This window comes from Electrophorus electricus, chromosome 18 (genome assembly GCF_013358815.1).
Source record: "Electrophorus electricus isolate fEleEle1 chromosome 18, fEleEle1.pri, whole genome shotgun sequence".
NCBI lineage: Eukaryota > Metazoa > Chordata > Actinopteri > Gymnotiformes > Gymnotidae > Electrophorus > Electrophorus electricus.
This window is the reverse complement of record NC_049552.1, coordinates 16,814,916-16,832,415: the sequence shown is the minus strand read 5'-3', so window position 1 is coordinate 16,832,415 and position 17,500 is coordinate 16,814,916. Positions and strand designations below refer to the sequence as shown.

At 48.8% G+C, this 17,500-nt stretch overlaps 1 protein-coding gene across 5 annotated transcripts in view; it reads right to left on the bottom strand.

Annotated features, from left to right (window-relative positions):
- Positions 1-7,568: 7,568 nt before the first annotated feature.
- Positions 7,569-17,500, bottom strand: part of rnf220a (ring finger protein 220a) — a 128,690-nt gene continuing 118,758 nt past the window's right edge. For 3 of the 5 annotated variants that reach the window (XM_035536277.1, XM_035536278.1, XM_035536279.1), the window contains 3 exons: positions 15,199-15,307; positions 13,898-13,972; positions 7,569-9,504 (listed from right to left, as the gene is read on the bottom strand). In XM_035536277.1, coding sequence (XP_035392170.1) covers positions 9,433-9,504; positions 13,898-13,972; positions 15,199-15,307 — 256 coding nt within the window. In that variant the 3' untranslated portion in view covers positions 7,569-9,432. Of the gene's footprint in view, positions 9,505-13,897; positions 13,973-14,289; positions 14,443-15,198; positions 15,308-17,500 lie in introns of all 5 variants that reach the window. The other 2 variants (XM_035536275.1, XM_035536276.1) reach the window with 1 other exon arrangement.

The window sequence follows — 17,500 nt, the reverse complement described above, 5'->3', positions numbered from 1 at the left end:
AATCACAGCACAAAGGAGAGCAATCCCAGCATTCAACGGGTGACATAAAGGAGCTTTGGGAAGTATAGTTTCCAGTGTGCTAGAGAGAACCACAAAGACTTCTGAAGGACGATGGCCTGAGGTAGAAGCACATGACACTCTGAGACAGGAAACCTCTAAATCGCCTATTGTACACAACCACATCAAAATCCTACACACACACACACACACACACACAAACTCACACACACACATACTCGGTGAGAGAGAGCAGAGTTACAGGTTGCTTTCCACAAAGAACAATATAGTCCTTGGCTCTCATCAGAAGAAGGACATTTAAATGTGTGAGTGGGGGGTGTGTTTAATATTGTCCCAGGGCCTAATGGAAGTTTTGTGTTCAGAACACCATGTCACCACTGACACCACAAACATAACATGAACTTAAATAACAGTTTTGCCGTGTTGGTGTACTCATGCTATTAGAACGCCAGTGCGTGTCAGGAGGGTGAGGAATGCGCTGCACACCAACACCACACACTCCTGTGACACACACACACACTGATAGACCCAGATAAGGTGCATTTGACAGTGCTGGACAACAGTGACTCAGGTGGACGAGGACTCAGGGTGGTGACACACCCTCCCTTCTGCCCTAACCCAACACACACACACACAAAGGCAGTATGGATGATGCTGGTTCCTGTAGTAGATCCTGGTGCCCTGTATTTCCTGCCCAGTTCAGCGTTTACCCTGCAGAGTTCACCTCTCCAGTAAGAGAGCATAACCCTGCAGGTCAGGGGATAGAGAGACAGGACGGAAAGCCACGACACAGATGGTTGGAGGACACCATTATAGTGGGTTTGAAACCGGTCCTGCAAATGGGCTGTTTGCACATGAGTCACATCTGCCCCGAGGCCTCATGCTGTGGTTGGAAAGGCGCGAATCATCTTCTCATACACCTGCTACTGCAGCGCAACAACCTGAGTGACGTGCGCCACGTGAACCGTGTGACCAGGCTGACGCGAACTGCACGACTGGACTGACGTGAACCACGCGACCGGACTGACGTGAACCACGTGAACCACGCGCCCAGACTGACGTGAACCACGTGAACCACGTGAACCACGCGACCGGACTGACGTGAACCACGTGAACCACGCGACCAGACTGACGTGAACCACGCGACCGGACTGACGTGAACCACGTGAACCACGTGAACCACGCGACCAGACTGACATGAGCTGCGCCACCGGACTGACGTGCAGAACATTAGCAGGGGTTCCGATCTTACTGAACAGACCTTGTTCCTACAGGTTAAAAACAAAAAACTAAATAAAAATGTTAATTATATTTAATTAAAATGGTGCCATGATTACCAGTGAGAAACATACTTATTATGGTGCTCAATACAAAATTAATTTCTCTTTTTCATAAGAACCACCTGCCCCATCCAGACCTTAACCGGGTATGGGAACGGCCTGATGTGTCTGCTGCCCTCTAGTGGATATCATGTACTCATACAGCCCCACAATGTGTGAAAAAAGTGACAGAATAACAGAAAGAGCAAAATGTACAAAAGTGTGTCTGACTGTGTGAGAGACGATGGCATGTCGCCGTGTCTCCGTCTCCGTGTCGCCGTGTCTCCGTCTCCGTGTCTCCGTGTTGCCGTGTCTCCATCTCCATCTCCGTGTCTCCGTCTCCGTGTTTCCTTTGCCGTGTCTCCGTCTCCGTGTCTCCGTCTCCGTGTCTCCTTCGCCGTGTCTCCGTCTCCGTGTCTCCGTCGCCGTGTTTCCTTCGCCGTGTCTCTGTCTCTGTGTCTCCATCTCCGTGTCTCTGTCGCCGTGTGTCCCCCAGACAGAACAGAGTGAGCCATACATCACAGGTAACAATGGCTGCCCCCCGCAGGGGTGACGGATGGGCAAAGCAAACAGCTTCCTGGCTCAGTCCGTGTTGACTGTACGGATCACTGCACTGCTGTGTGATAACGCGGAGCCGGTCTGCATGCAGCTGTCTGCAGGGCCCAGACCCTGCACTTTCCTATAAAGATACTCACTCTCTGGATTCTTACTTAATGAGCTGCTGTCTATTCTGGGAAAACCAGGATCTGCAAAAGTCCTGTGGGGCTTTCGATGCAGGGTGGGTTTGATTTCTGACCAATAGGAATGGCAAGGCCATTCTCATCCACAGCTAAGTTGAACTTTCCCTAGGATTTGGGCAGAAACAGTTCTGCCTGTTTTTTTTTTTTTTTTCTACGGCAACACATTCAATCTGAAATGAAGTAATAAATGTAAAATTACAAAGAAAACAGTGTGTTTATCAAAGAGAATTACAGCCAAACATAGACATGACATCTATGTTATATCCGTAACATCAATTTTACATCTATGTTACATCCATGTTGTATCCATGTTGGCAGAACTACACACGATCAGCTGTTTTTCTGCACAGTTACTGCACTGTGTCATGCCAGTTCAGAAGGGTTCAGCCCAGGTAAGTGTGTGACTCAGCCCAGGTAGGTGTGTGTAGCGTTGTCATGACGAAGCACAGTGATTCAGTTCTACTGGCAGTCATGGCCCAGCCTGCTGTTTCATCTGTCTAGAAGGTTTGTCCCTGCATGCTACACACACTTTCATGTGCTCTGTCAGCAAAGTGGCCTTGCTGGTCTTGTGACATGCCAAGGTTCTGTTTCACCTGAAGCAAGACTGCTTAACAGATCACCACAGCCAGCAGGCGGAGAAGAACACAGCACTCCACAGTTGAGGGGAAGCCTGCTCTTCCCCGATAACGAGACGCTGCCACGCTGGGAATTAAAGTGAAGCACCAGTCCAAACCAACACTGCACCCATACAAACATTGGCTGGATTTGTTTTCATCTTAAGAGCCCAAGAATACATTTTTGAAAATGATTTACCCTTAATAGCAGCACCCAACCAAAATGTCTCCAGCCTCGGTGCTCATCGATTCATTTGCATGCAGTCATTATGAGCTTAGTGTGCTCATGCGCCTACACTGGCTTATCACAACAAGGAGATTCTCCATCTGTTGGTTTATCGTGATTAGCAGTGTAGCATTTTGTGCCAGACTGAAGCCTTCTTTAACAACGCATTGTGCCGCTGTGTCTCTGAGTGTAAGAGTTTGTTTGCTCCTGTTTGTAACTGTCTCAGCCCCCACGGCTGTCTCTAACCCTTAAACACACTGCAGTCCACCCAAGAGATTATGGCAGATTAGTGAAGCAGAGTAGATTACGACTCAGTTAGGCCAACATCTCCATGCTCTGTAGGGGACACGTTACTGCAGTGAGGGTGCAGTGCTCGCGAAAGAGTCAGAACACCAAACAATCCCTTTGCTACGTCCCTGCAGGCTATTTAAAAGTCATGCTGTTAAACAAAGAGTGCAGAGAGAGAGAGAGAGAGAGAGAGAGAGAGAGAGAGAGAGAGGAAGAGAGGGAGAGATGGGGGGAGGGAGGTCAGCATAAGCTGCTTGTTTGAATGTGCGTACTGTGCACAGTGTGTAAGCTAATCAAACAGTCGTAGGTGCCTGTGTGCTGAGGGGGATAAACGCAGAAGGCCAGTGATTTGGATAAAACAATATTAGCCCTGTAATAGAAAACAATATTAGCACTGTAATACTGTGGGAGAGAGGAAGGAGGAGCTCAACGTTCTCAGGTCACACAGACACACACACACACACACACACACACACACACACATACACATACGCATGCACAAACACAAACACACACACGCATGCACAAACACACACAAACACATACACGCGCATGCACAAACATACACACACACACACACACACATGCACAAACATATATACACATACATGCACAAACATACACACACACACACACACGTTACAGTTGAGTTACAGGTTGTCCATAAAGGAGGATACAGTTCCTGGCTCTCAATCAGAGGAAATGATGGCAGCAGTTCTTCTGAATTCATTCAGATCTTCCAGCATGTGGACTACACACTCTGCATGCTCTCAGTGTAGAAAACATCCATGCTGTTTATGGCAGTTGACATTAAAGGAGCCGGAGTGTTTAATATTGTCCCAGGGCCTAAGTTACACACGTTTGTGTTCAGAACACCATGTCACCAATGACACCACAAACATAACATGAACTTAAACAACAGTTTTGCCGTGTTGGTGTACTCATGCTGTTAGAACGCCAGTGCGTGTCAGGAGGGTGAGGAACGCGCTGCACACCAACACCACACACTCCTGTGTCTTAGCTTAGGTGTGCAAAGAGATACTGACAGTACTGGACAAGAACACTCACACACACACACACACACACACACACACACACACACACACTAGACTAATGAGAGGCCCGAGGCAGAAGGGAGATGAAAGGTGAGCTTCAGAGTGGGCTAGATCAAACACCTCCAATAACGGAGGAGCATCTCAGAACAGAGCGAGGGCTCAAACCTATTCTTGTGTGTGTAGTTTGTGCAATTTGTGTGCTGATCACATTTGTGTGTGGTTACTGGTTATGTGTATGTGTGTGTGTGCGTGTGTGTGTGTGTATGGTTACTGGTTATGGGTATGTGTGTGTGTGTGTGTGTGTGTATAGTTACTGGTATGTGTGTGCGTGTACACAGTTATTCTGGGTAATCTGACTGTATAGTAAATCGTAACTCAATTCAGTATCGTTGGATTTTGTACATCATGCAACATTTTCAGAGAGAAAAAACAGTTCATTCACTCTTTTGTATAACTTAAATCATAGAAAATGATATTCAAAAACTACATTTTCCTTATAAATGTGAGTCAGTACATATCTCAAGACATGCATATCATGTTGCGTGTAACTATAATAAAAAAGAGCGATCCAGTCCGTTAGGTAGGCTGGTCTTTACCGCCCTCGTGTGGTTAATGTCGTTTACTGTAACCCTCCAATCGTCCTGTAGCACGTCCACGAACAGCAGAGCGTGTCCTGCTCATGTCCTGTATGTTTCGGTGTTAGACAGATGCATCGTAAAATCCGCGCATAATACAGAATATTCACCCCGATGTTTTACACACTGAATAATCAAGAATTATCAGGAGCCTCGTATGTGGTTAATGACGTCGTAAAGTTCAGTTTTATTTGGCACATACATATTCATACACAATATAACCGGCAGTATGAAAGCAGACAAAGGTTTGGTACGCGAGGGAGTAAAGATAGATTCATTACTTTTTCACTACTTTTATTTACATCAGATTATCTATATTATTGAAAACTGTATAAGATGCAAGCTGAAGACTATATTAGAAGGCCTGAAATCTGGTAGAAACTGTTGCTACAAACACAGCCTCGAGGCGCTAGGAGCGTTTGGAGCGAAACGTGGTCTCCATGGAGACCAAACCTGGATCCGCGTGGCTTTCTCACCCACACCTGCACGAGCACGTTCAGGAGCACACGGGGGAACCAGCGCGGGGGCTCGAGCGATCTGTATGTGTGTAGTTATTACAGATCCCTCATTCTCTCTTTTCAGTGCACATTTGCTGTTAAAATATTTCTCTCCCATTTTGGAATGTTTGTGTAGCATCGTGGACATTTAAAGAACACAGCGATAAGCCTGGACAGCTTTCACTAAGTCTCAGTAACCGGGTCTGCCACCGTGCCCGCGGAGCGCGTGCAGACGAAGGCTGGGCCCCTACACGGCCTGCCCGCTCACGCGCAGCAGCGAGGACTCTGCCGTCAGGCTCCGGGATCACGTGCATGGCGCACCCGGGGTGCCGAGTCTGGTTTGAGGTTGTAAACGCGACTCCGTCAGTGCCCGCGACAGATGGAGCAGCTCACAGCAGCCTGTCACTAGAGAAACAACACGCGGTAGTCAGATGCACGCTTGATGTGAAATGATACTGAAGTGTTTTGCTTTCACGAAGCAGCTGCGTCTCACTTTCGTTCCTCGTGTGAGTCTCGTCTGACTTCCCTCCTTACAGGAAGTAAAGTAGCGCAAAGTTGGAATGTCAGTCTCAGACACGTTGAAGCACGACACACCCATTTCCATTTTTGAAATCCGTCGCTGTCAATTTCCAAGAAAACACCGAGTGCGAGAGTCAACCCAGTGCGGTGTCACGTGGGTGAGGCTGTGCCCCCCCCAGACGGAAGCGCGAGCGGATGAGACTTTCATGCGTTTAGACACAGCAGCACGTGGACATTGGTGATGGAGGCTGAGATAACCACACGTGCACCATCATTCTGAAGTCTACAGGTTCCCAGTGTTGGCACCTCATCACACAGATGGAGGAGGATAGTACTCCAGTAAACACACAGGCGCGCATGCATGCGTGCACGCACGCACGCACGTGCACACACACAAATTTGCTGTGACTTGTTGAGGTAACATCGTCTCCGCTAAATCCTCATAATGTCATTCTGAGACCTCTTAAGCATTGGTGGATATGAAAGCAATTTAGCAAGGCTGCAATCATCAGATTAGCTACACCAGGAGCCTCTCAGCACACTGACAGCTACAGGAGGCTTTAGTGACACTCATTCCACACACGCAATTACTCACAAAACAGGAAATGAATACATTTCACTACCAAATTTCTATAATACGTGGATCAGTAAAATGTGCCATACAGTGCTTCCGCTGCTCTGTGACCAACAGCCCTTCACTGTGGATTAAATTACAAACTCTGCATCCAATTATCCAAGTTGAACTAATGCATGTACATTGAATTGCTGAAACATGACTGAACTATTTCTGGAGGAGAAGCGTTAGTGCGTGAGTTGCATTTCAACAGCTCCACGGAGAGACTGTGCTACGTGGCCGTTCAGAGGAGACTCCCATGTGACATCTGTACCGTGGGTGCGGTGTTGTCGTTACTGCGCCATCACAGCGTCCACGCAGGCCGGAGCCGGGGACCAGGAGGCGTAGTGCAGGACGGAATAGTTCGGTGTCCAGACTCCGAGTGAGCACTCAGCTGGTGATTATGCATATCTGGCTGTGGCAGTAATTGGGTGGAGAGGTGAAGCATGTGACTGGTCCCGCCCCTCCACCCAATTACTGCCACAGCCAGATATGCGTAATCACCAGCTGAGGCTGCGTTCACCTTGCGCCAGGTGAACAGTAATTATACATCATTCCAGAGGGCAGTGTGACCTCTGCAGTGACGTCTCACCTCTTAGGCAAGAAGGTGATGAACTCCCCACTCAGACCACTGGAAGTCCGTTCCTGTAGTGCTGAGCTACTGGTTCTGAACATCTCACAATACATTAACCACAATGCTCCAGTGAGTGGCGTGCCTCTCCTAGTGTCCTAACTCCAGATCCTGCTTTAATCAGTCATGAGCTCTGGAGTTTATATTACTGTCATGTAGGGGACCAGTTCCATAAACATTGGTTAATAATTACAGATCTGTAATTATAATCTGTAAAGGAAAACTCACAACCAGAAAGAGAATGAAAGAACTCCTGCGATATCAGTATGATGCGGACAGCAAACTCTTCCCCGCCCTTTATTAGTAGTCATGCTAAAACTGTTTTGTGGACCTGAAATCGGAGCAAAACCCCTTAAGGTTAAAGGCACCTGTGAACGCATGGATCTGGGAATGAGCACGTACAGGATGGCTGGTTCAGATGTATAATCATTTAATTACTGTCAAATTTTACAAACGGGTAAGACACGTACCATTTTCTCAAGAATTATACAAGACACATCAGGTCACACAATCATTTTGTGCAATTTTCCATTTCTGGGGCTGAATTATTTTTTTTGCATCAGGATTTGAAAGGAGACAGGAGAAGGGCGGGATGTCCTTTAGGCTCCACAAGAGGCTCGTTAAGAACCCCGCTGTCTTTAGGAAGCGTGCTCACTTCCTGTCATGGTTGTCAACCTGCCAGCATCTCACAGCTGGGGATATTTACAGAGCTGCAGCAGAGCAGGACGGATGCTGTGCTCTCCGCTAACAGAGCAAAAGAAGAGAACATGTATATGAAGTTCTAACCAAACAGCACTTCACCTTTATTGTGGCACTGGGATCACGTCTTTCCTTCCTGCAATTCCTTTTTTCCGCTTTTTTTTTTTTTTTTTGCTTACATCAATACAGAAAAATCACAGAATACAATTTTACAAATACAAAAGCACACCATGTGACTCCTGGAGCGCGTGGAGGTGGGACGCCCAAGGAGCGCGCCGGTCCTGACTGACCCGTCCTCTTGCAGGAAGAAAACCAGACCAAAACAAATTTAAAACAAAAATGAAAAATAAAGCAATTATCTTCAGTGTGGGACCGAAACAAGCCGAACGTGTCCCTGAAAGGAGGGCGGTCAAAGCGATTCAATTTCTCACATTCACACGAGTCCACATCTGAGCGGAAGAAGAGAATTACACCTGGTCTGGGGTCAGCATGTACCAATCTTACACCAATATGAAGTAATAACAAGCCATTTGAATCCTCTGAGAGTTTCATCACTGAAAGTATTACCAGTCTTTCTGGTTCTCTCAAAAACAGGTGAGCAACACACTCTCCCTGCGTCAGATCTGAATCTACAGTTTATACTGTATATTGGAAAAGTCCAGTCTAACTCTTTAAAGCCTAGCTTGAGTAGTTCATTATTAATATTATTACTTACATTTCTTCCTGTACAATGAAATACAACTTGAACCTCAAGACAACATGTTTAAAAATACAGAGGGATTTCTTTTACACAAGGGTTGAAACACAGCCCCCCTCCCAAACCCACCCCAACTAAAACTTCATCAATATATACTTCTGCGAGTATGTCTATGTGTTGTCACCTGCGTGCCTCCTGTGTGTGTGTGTGTGTGTGTGTGTGTGTGTGTGTGTGTACAAGTGTGTTTCTCTGTCATTTATTCACAACACTGTAAACATACATAGACTATAATACATTTGTGTGTTTGCACTGGTCCACTGAATTTGGCTGAATTCACTAGAACACCACAAAGAGAAGGAAAGGGTTAAAACTCAAAAATACCGAGACACAGCTAAAGTCAAAGGGGCGGGGCCGTTAACTAGTACTGTTAAAAAAAGGGCGGGGCCATTAACTAGTACTGTTAAAAAAGGGGGCGGAGCCATTAACCAGTACTGTTAACTATTTGTTTATTATTGAGTGCCTGTGGGGGGTGGGGGGTTGGGGGGGGTCCCGCACACATGTGCTCACACGTGACAACAGCAGTCAAGCAGGTGGAGGGAGCTCCATCACAGCGAGGAAGAGCCTCAGGCAGGCGGGTGGTGGTTTGGACCCGCACCACGCTTAGTCAGCCAGAAGGGGGCGACATCGCAAGCCAGCTGTGGAGACACGAGGTCTTCGCTGAGATGTTTCGCCGTGAAGTCTGGGACGAAGTCCTCGCCAGTCCAAGTGAGGCAGGAGAGCTCAGCTGTGTCGGAGGGGGCGGGGCCGGGGGCGGGGCCGGGGGCGACTGAAATCCACCAGAGTGAAACGGAGACGTGAAGGATGGAGGCAGGACGGCGTGCTCACAGGTAAACCCGCCGGAGGTCCCCGGGAGACGTGATGGTGTTACACTGTGGACAGAGCTTCTTGTTTCCCTGTTGGAAGAGGGAACACGAGAGCGTGAGCGGTGTGTGCCATCTGTGAGCTGTTCTACTGTCTGTGAGCTGTTCTACTGTCTGTGAGCTGTTTTAGTCTGTGAGCTGTGCACACCATCTGTGAGCTGTTCTGCTGTCTGTGAGCTGTTTTAGTCTGTGAGTGGTGCACACCATCTGTAAGCTGTTCTGCTCTGTGAGTGTTGCGTAACGTCTGAGAGCGGTGTACCGTCGGTGTGTGCTGTCCGTGAGCTGTGTGTACAAGACCGCCATGAAAAGTGGCTAATCATGTGAATGACTTCACAGTTTTGTATAATATAGTGTGTGTGTGTGTGTGGTCTGCATACAGCCCAGCCTGGCAGTCAGAACCTGGACCTTTCCCCATAAACACACACACACACACACTCATTAAGAGTGATGTAGGAGACTGAAGCGCACTACTCAGACCAGTAGAGGTGAAGTGTCAGACTTTCCCAGTCAGACCAGATGACAGCTGTTATGTGCTGCTACCAGGAATACACAGGACTGTCTGTACAGTGTGAGGAATGGCACAAGTGTGAGGAATGTCTATTACCACCGCGCGCACACACACACACACACACACACACACACACACACACACACACACACACACACACACACACACAGACCCACCACTGAAGGCTCTGAGGAGTGTTTATCGAGATCCCAGACACGGGAGAAGTTTATAGATTGGGGAGAGCAGGAGTGCGTCCCAGACAGGAGCAAACGCAGGTGAGTGTCTGGCTCATACGCTGACCCTCACGCAGGTGTGTAAAGAGGATCTGCACCTCAGCTCTGACATCCACGTAACCTCTCACACAGATCCAGTGCTCTGAGATGCTGAGCCGGTCTCACAGTAAAAGACTCCGTCAGGATAGCTGAGGCTCGGTCTACACCCACTTCAGTCATATTAGATGTGCTTGTGTGACCGCCAGACTCAGACTGCTCTACCTGTACCAGAGTCTCTGCCTATCGAAACCTGGATCTCTGCTCCGTGTTCTGCCATGGAGATAAGTGGAGTTTAATGGGTGTTTGCAGGGCGTGGCCTGCTGGCCTTGTGTGGGCGGAGCTAGAACAAACCCAGTTGTGTTGACTTTCTGGGAAGGAGCTACAAAATGCTTCTTTAGTGCCATCTTCAGGAAACGGTTTAAATCCTGCGCGCACACACACGCACACCCCTCTGATCCCTCTGGTCTTTGCCTTGGTCAGCGTTTTGTGTAAGATGATTTAACAGAAGGACCAGGGCACGGTGAGACTTTATTAACTACTTCCTTATAAAGCAGCACAACAGGACCAGATCCTGCCCCAAGGGGAGCAGTCCAAACCAGCTTAGAGCATAGAGGAGGCAGGGATGTGTGTGTGTGTGTGCGCGTGTGTGTGTGTATGTGTGTGTGCGTGCGTGCGTTAGTGCTTGTGTGTGTGTGTATGTGTGCGTGCGTGCGTGCTTGTGTGTGTGTATGCGTGTGTGTGTGTGTGTGTGTGTGTATGTGTGCGTGCGTGCGTGCTTGTGTGTGTGTGCGTGCGTGCTTGTGTGTGTGTGCGTGTATAAGCGTGTGTGTGTATGCGTGTGTGTGTGTGTGTGTGTATGCGTGTGTGTGTGTATGCGTGTGTGTGTGTGTGTATGTGTGCGTGCTTGTGTGTGTATATAAGCGTGTGTGTGTGTGTGCGTGTGTATAAGCGTGTGTGTGTATAAGCGTGTGTGTGTGCACGTATAAGCGTGTGTGTGTATGCATGTGTGTGTGTGTGTGTATAAGCGCGTGTGTGTGTATAAGCGCGTGTGAGTGTATAAGCGTGTGTGTGTATAAGCGTGTGTGTGTATGTGTGTGCGTGTGTGTGTATAAGCGTGTGTGTGTGTGTGTGTGTATAAGCGTGTGTGTGTATGCGTGTGTGTGTGTGTGCGTGTGTGTGTATAAGCGTGTGTGTGTATGCGTGTGTGTGTATAAGCGTGTGTGTGTGTGTGTATAAGCGTGTGTGTATAAGCGTGTGTGTGTGTGTGTATAAGCGTGTGTGTGTATAAGCGTGTGTGTGTGTGTATAAGCGTGTGTGTGTATAAGCGTGTGTGTGTATGTGTGCGTGTGTGTGTATAAGCGTGTGTGTGTGTATGTGTGTGCGTGTGTGTATAAGCGTGTGTGTGTGTGCGTGTGTATAAGCGTGTGTGTGTGTGCGTGCGCGTGTGTGTGTGTGCGTGCGCGTGTGTATAAGCGTGTGTGTGTGTGTGCGTGCGTGTGTATAAGCGTGTGTGTGTGTGTGCGTGTGTGTGTATAAGCGTGTGTGTGTGTGTGCGTGTGTGTGTATAAGCGTGTGTGTGTATGTGTGTGCGTGTGTGTGTATAAGCGTGTGTGTGTGTGTATAAGCGTGTGTGTGTGTGTATAAGCGTGTGTGTGTATGTGTGTGCGTGTGTGTGTATAAGCGTGTGTGTGTGTATGTGTGTGCGTGTGTGTATAAGCGTGTGTGTGTGTATGTGTGTGCGTGTGTGTATAAGCGTGTGTGTGTGTGTGTGCGTGCGTGTGTATAAGCGTGTGTGTGTGTGTGCGTGCGTGTGCGTGTGTGTGTGTATAAGCGTGTGTGTGTGCGTGTGTGTGTATGCGTGTGTGTGTATAAGCGTGTGTGTGTGTGTGTGTGTGTATAAGCGTGTGTGTGCGTGTGTGTGTATAAGCGTGTGTGTGTGTGTGTGTGTGTATAAGCGTGTGTGTGTGTGTATAAGCGTGTGTGTGTGTGTATAAGCGTGTGTGTGTATGTGTGTGTATAAGCGTGTGTGTGTGTGTGCGTGCGTGTGTATAAGCGTGTGTGTGTGCGTGTGTGTGTATGCGTGTGTGTGTGCGTGTGTGTGTATAAGCGTGTGTGTGTGTGTGTGTATAAGCGTGTGTGTGTATGTGTGTGTGTGTATAAGATAGTGTACACAGCTGAACATTAGCAGTGAGAGCCATCAGCAGACTCACTGAAGGTCAGAGACACTGAAGAACCCAACAGACTGTGGCTGAGAAGCCACAGTCACCGAGTCTGGCAAAGAAAATCTCAGTGAAACGGCTGCTTCCTGAGGCACGGGTTTCTTCTAGCGAATGTACTGAGTTCTAACCAGGATACTGAGTTCTAACCAGGATACTGAGTTCTAACCAGGATACTGAGTTCTAACCAGGATACTGAGTTCTAACGGAGACACAGTTCTAACCAGGATACTGAGTTCTAACCAGGATACTGAGTTCTAACCAGGATACTGAGTTCTAACGGAGACACAGTTCTAACCAGGATACTGAGTTCTAACCAGGATACTGAGTTCTAACCAGGATACTGAGTTCTAACCAGGATACTGAGTTCTAACGGAGACACAGTTCTAACCAGGATACTGAGTTCTAACCAGGATACTGAGTTCTAACCAGGATACTGAGTTCTAACGGAGACACAGTTCTAACCAGGATACTGAGTTCTAACCAGGATACTGAGTTCTAACCAGGATACTGAGTTCTAACGGAGACACAGTTCTAACCAGGATACTGAGTTCTAACCAGGATACTGAGTTCTAACGGAGACACAGTTCTAACCAGGATACTGAGTTCTAACCAGGATACTGAGTTCTAACGGAGACACAGTTCTAACCAGGATACTGAGTTCTAACCAGGATACTGAGTTCTAACCAGGATACTGAGTTCTAACCAGGATACTGAGTTCTAACGGAGACACAGTTCTAACCAGGATACTGAGTTCTAACCAGGATACTGAGTTCTAACCAGGATACTGAGTTCTAACGGAGACACAGTTCTAACCAGGATACTGAGTTCTAACCAGGATACTGAGTTCTAACGGAGACACAGTTCTAACCAGGATACTGAGTTCTAACCAGGATACTGAGTTCTAACCAGGATACTGAGTTCTAACGGAGACACAGTTCTAACCAGGATACTGAGTTCTAACCAGGATACTGAGTTCTAACCAGGATACTGAGTTCTAACCAGGATACTGAGTTCTAACGGAGACACAGTTCTGAGTAACTACCACTTTTTTCAGCTCCTTCCTTCCATTAAATTGCATACAGTAACGTCACGGTAATGACAAATGTTAGATAGTTAGCACAACAAAACTACTTTCCATGTAACAACATATAATATTAGCCAAGCAACAGCGTGATGACAAACTCCACATTATCTCATCATTTCATTTCTAGCCAATCAGAAAACTCCCTCATGGTGGACCGCCCACGCTGATTCAATCGGCTAAAACTAGAGTACAGCGATGGTCATCACAGACGGTCATCACCCTTCCAAGGGCCTGACCCCACCCAACAGACGTTGTCCCAGCAGGTGAGAGGAACGTGTGATGGACAAGTGTTCCATGCCGTTGCTAGGAGACCAGCTGGGTTTCAGGAGGGTGGTGTTCTCACCAGGGTCCGAAGCCAACACTCTTCACAGTGGACATGCCAACACTGGATGGAGGTGAGGGGAGCAGTGTACGAGTCCTGAGAGAGAGAGAGAGAGAGAGAGAGAGAGAGAGAGCAGTGATAAGACACCAGACCCAAAACATCAGTCAGAAACACCATTCAACACAAAGCCCCAGTGAGGACCCGCCCAGTGATAGGGACACACCCAAACGGAACAGCGGAGAGAGACAGCATGTGGGACAGGCAAGCAGTGAGGGGATGCTACAGGAAGGGTGTGTGTGCGTGCATGTACGTGCGTGCTTGAGTAGGTCGTGGTGGGGCGAGGCCATGGGGCGGAGCCAGGGGCGGAGCCAGGGGCATGGGTGGATTGGGGGCGGGGCACAGTGATCCCTTACCCTACGGAGGGGCAGCAGTCTGCTAGTCCCACCGCTGCCCGGGAAGAAGCCTCCGTACAAACGGCAGCCGGAGCCCGGGGGCGGAGCCTCTGGGCCCCCGCGCCTGGCCACGCCCCCGCTTGCGCTGTCCGGCCCTGCTGGGAAGCGCTTCCCCTGCGGGGAGGGACACGCGAGAGCGCCGCTGAGAACGAGAGCGCGCCCGTCGCAAAGCGCACGCAACACAACACAACGCGAACATGTGCACACCGGCCACGCCACACACAGGAGGGGCGGGGCACCAGCGGCAGAGACAGCTTCTGTTGCGCTTTGTGGAGAAACTCACACTGGACCTGTAGGCCCACGTGTATTCTTTATTAGAAAAGCAAGCTATAGTATTGCGAGGCCAGCAGTAGCCAACTTGAACAGCAGGTGGCAGTAGAGCTACACTGGTGAAGGCCAGCAAAGCTGTGAGTATCAGAGTGAAGACCCCTAAACCTGGCCTGTAAAACTCTAACGGTGGTGGTGTATCTGCCCACGTAAGGTCAGCCTGTAGAAGAAGAACCCTGACTGGTTGCTTTAGTTCACAGCGTGTCCTCGTGGTTCAGAGCTGAAAACTCAACAGCCACACAAACAGAACAGGGCCACTAAACGAAGCCACAAAACAGAAGAGCGAATTCCTACCGCAAAATATAGAAATGGCAGAATCTGGACACAGCGCTGGATCTACTCAGCTTTCTGAGTCTCACTACTGATGACATCAGCGAGATTCTCTCAACAGGTGAATGTTCACCACGTGAGCCCGAACACCACCACAAAACGCGCGTCCGCCGGCCACGTGTCCGTTGGTCAGGACATCCCACGTTTGCTAAGCTAGCGCAGGGAGCGAGCGTCGCGATGGTAGCAGGCTAGTGGCTACGCAAGTGCTCTTACCATGCAGATGAGACACTTGTATCTGTCCCCACGGAGGATCTGTTTCTCCAGCTCACGGATACGGGCCTTCAGCGCATCCATTGTGGTTCCCGCAGAGTCCTCTGTGATCCTGTGGGGGGACGGGGACAGTGACTCAGATGTACTGCAGTCCGAAACAGGCCAAAACATTCTTACAAAATAAATTCAAACGGTTTTAATAGAGATTTTTAAATTGTAATCAACAAGGCTTTTTGTGAAGGGTTTTTGGAGATTTCCATAATATCTGACTCAGAGTCAGGACTCAGAGTCCACTGCCCAGATCTTCCTCCTCTTCGTTGTGTGTCCTCACTAACGATGTCCAGATGAAGATGTGAGGTGTGGTGAATGTACATTTAACACTGTCCACAGCGCATCAACTCGCAATAACTAAATCAATATGGCTGCCATTGGCTGTGTCGTGAGGAGCTGGGTGAGGCGTTTATGGCGATCCTCTCATTTCCCGACCAGACGGTACGCTGATCGAGGGCATCGATCCACCCCCACGCCACCCTTCTCTCCGGCCCACTCCCTGCGATTAGCACTGGGCCCGCTAACAGCATTTATTACGCCGCCGCGTCGGCCATACGAGCGTGCACGCTAGCCTCTCAGAGAGCATGCTGTAAATCAGGAAAGAGTCATTAAAAAGGAGGGGACGTCGTTTATGAACTCCAGCTCCCATAATGCCAAGTGGGGGCAGGAGAGCAGTTCACATGCCAGGGCAATGCAACGACTGAGAAAACGTCTGGGTCACGCAGTGGAGGAAAACTGGTCGGTATGTCAATGTGGTACACATCTATTAAAAATTTTTTGAGCTAATAATAATAATAATAATAAATAATCATCCAATTATAAGTTTAATAACAATAAACCTCAAAGGAAAAAAGTGTTTGTCAGTGGTGTCCATAGCTTAGTGCTTGACCGTGTGTAAAGCCAAAGAGAGAGCAAGTGCCATCCAGCACGCCTGACAGACAGATGGGCGGCTGGGTGGCCACTTGCTGGCCTGCCATCAGAGCAGAGACCATAAAGCTTTAAAATCTCTTATTGGTGGGCAGCTTGTAAAAAAGCATTTAGCTTTGATTAGCGTGCTTGCTTATAAAGCAGCCAGGGGAGTGAGTGCGCAAGCTGGTCCCTTTAACAGCTCTGTAAATCTCAACCGGTCTTCTGCTGGTCAGGCCTGTCCTGACTGGACCCTCCTCCTCCCCAATAAAGCCCAACCCTACACACCACCACCATGAACGTTTATCAGGTGGTGATTTATTCTTTACTTCCCCTGGGTAATACAGAGGGGTTTAATCTGTCTCTCTGGTGCAGCTGCAGACATTCACACACACAAACACACATACAGTGAAGGCACAGTGGGCAAGAAATTATTGTGTCTAAGAGTTTGGATGGAGGGCGTTAGCAGGCAGTGTGTTTAACGCCAGAGCCTTGCTATCATAAACACAAGCGTGGCGTCTGCCAGGGAGTAAAGCAGCTGTTTTGAACTGCACTAAGAGTGGTGTAACTGAGCCATCACAGAGGTAAACTGAGCCAACTCTGAGCCAACTCTGAGCCAACGTTGAGCTAACTGAGCTAACGCTGAGCTAACTGGGATGCGCAGCTGCATGTGAGGACATAAACCCACACAGGGTCTCTTCTTGAGGAAGTGTGGGAGGATGAGTGGGGCAGACAGAGTTTTCGCTTAAAAACTGAAGACAGATTCAATTACACACAGAGCAGCTCAGGAACCTGCTGTATTGTTTTAAGCTGAGCGTGAAATTCAGCGGTGGCCAGATGGGCAATGCTGGAGGCCCCATTTGTCTTGTGTGGAAGGACTGGGTGAGGGGGGAGTGTGTGGGGTGCATGTGTGTACGGGGCGGAGAACACTGCCTGCTAATATCACGACCCATCTGGGCCTGGGAGGACAGGCTGAATTCATCACACCCCCCCCCACACACACACATCAGGTAAGCCTCTTCTCTCTCTCATTCAGCCATCCACAATGAATCACTGTAACCAAAGGAGACAAATCTCATTTTCATTGCAGATTGAAACGCACTCGTTTTGCACACAGAGGGGATGGGTGCGTGTTCTCCTGCAGGAGCAGAAACACTCAGCTCCTCGTCTGGTCTCTTTAACACTCGCGCATACCCGAGTCCTCCACTCCTGGACGCTGGGAGCAATGTAATGGGGTGCCACGCCTGTATGGTGGCCCAGAGGGCTCTTAGCATCTCAAGTGCTGAGGCATCCAGAGCAGCTCCAGTCTGCAAACCCATAAATCACTCACTCGTCTGTGAACACGACG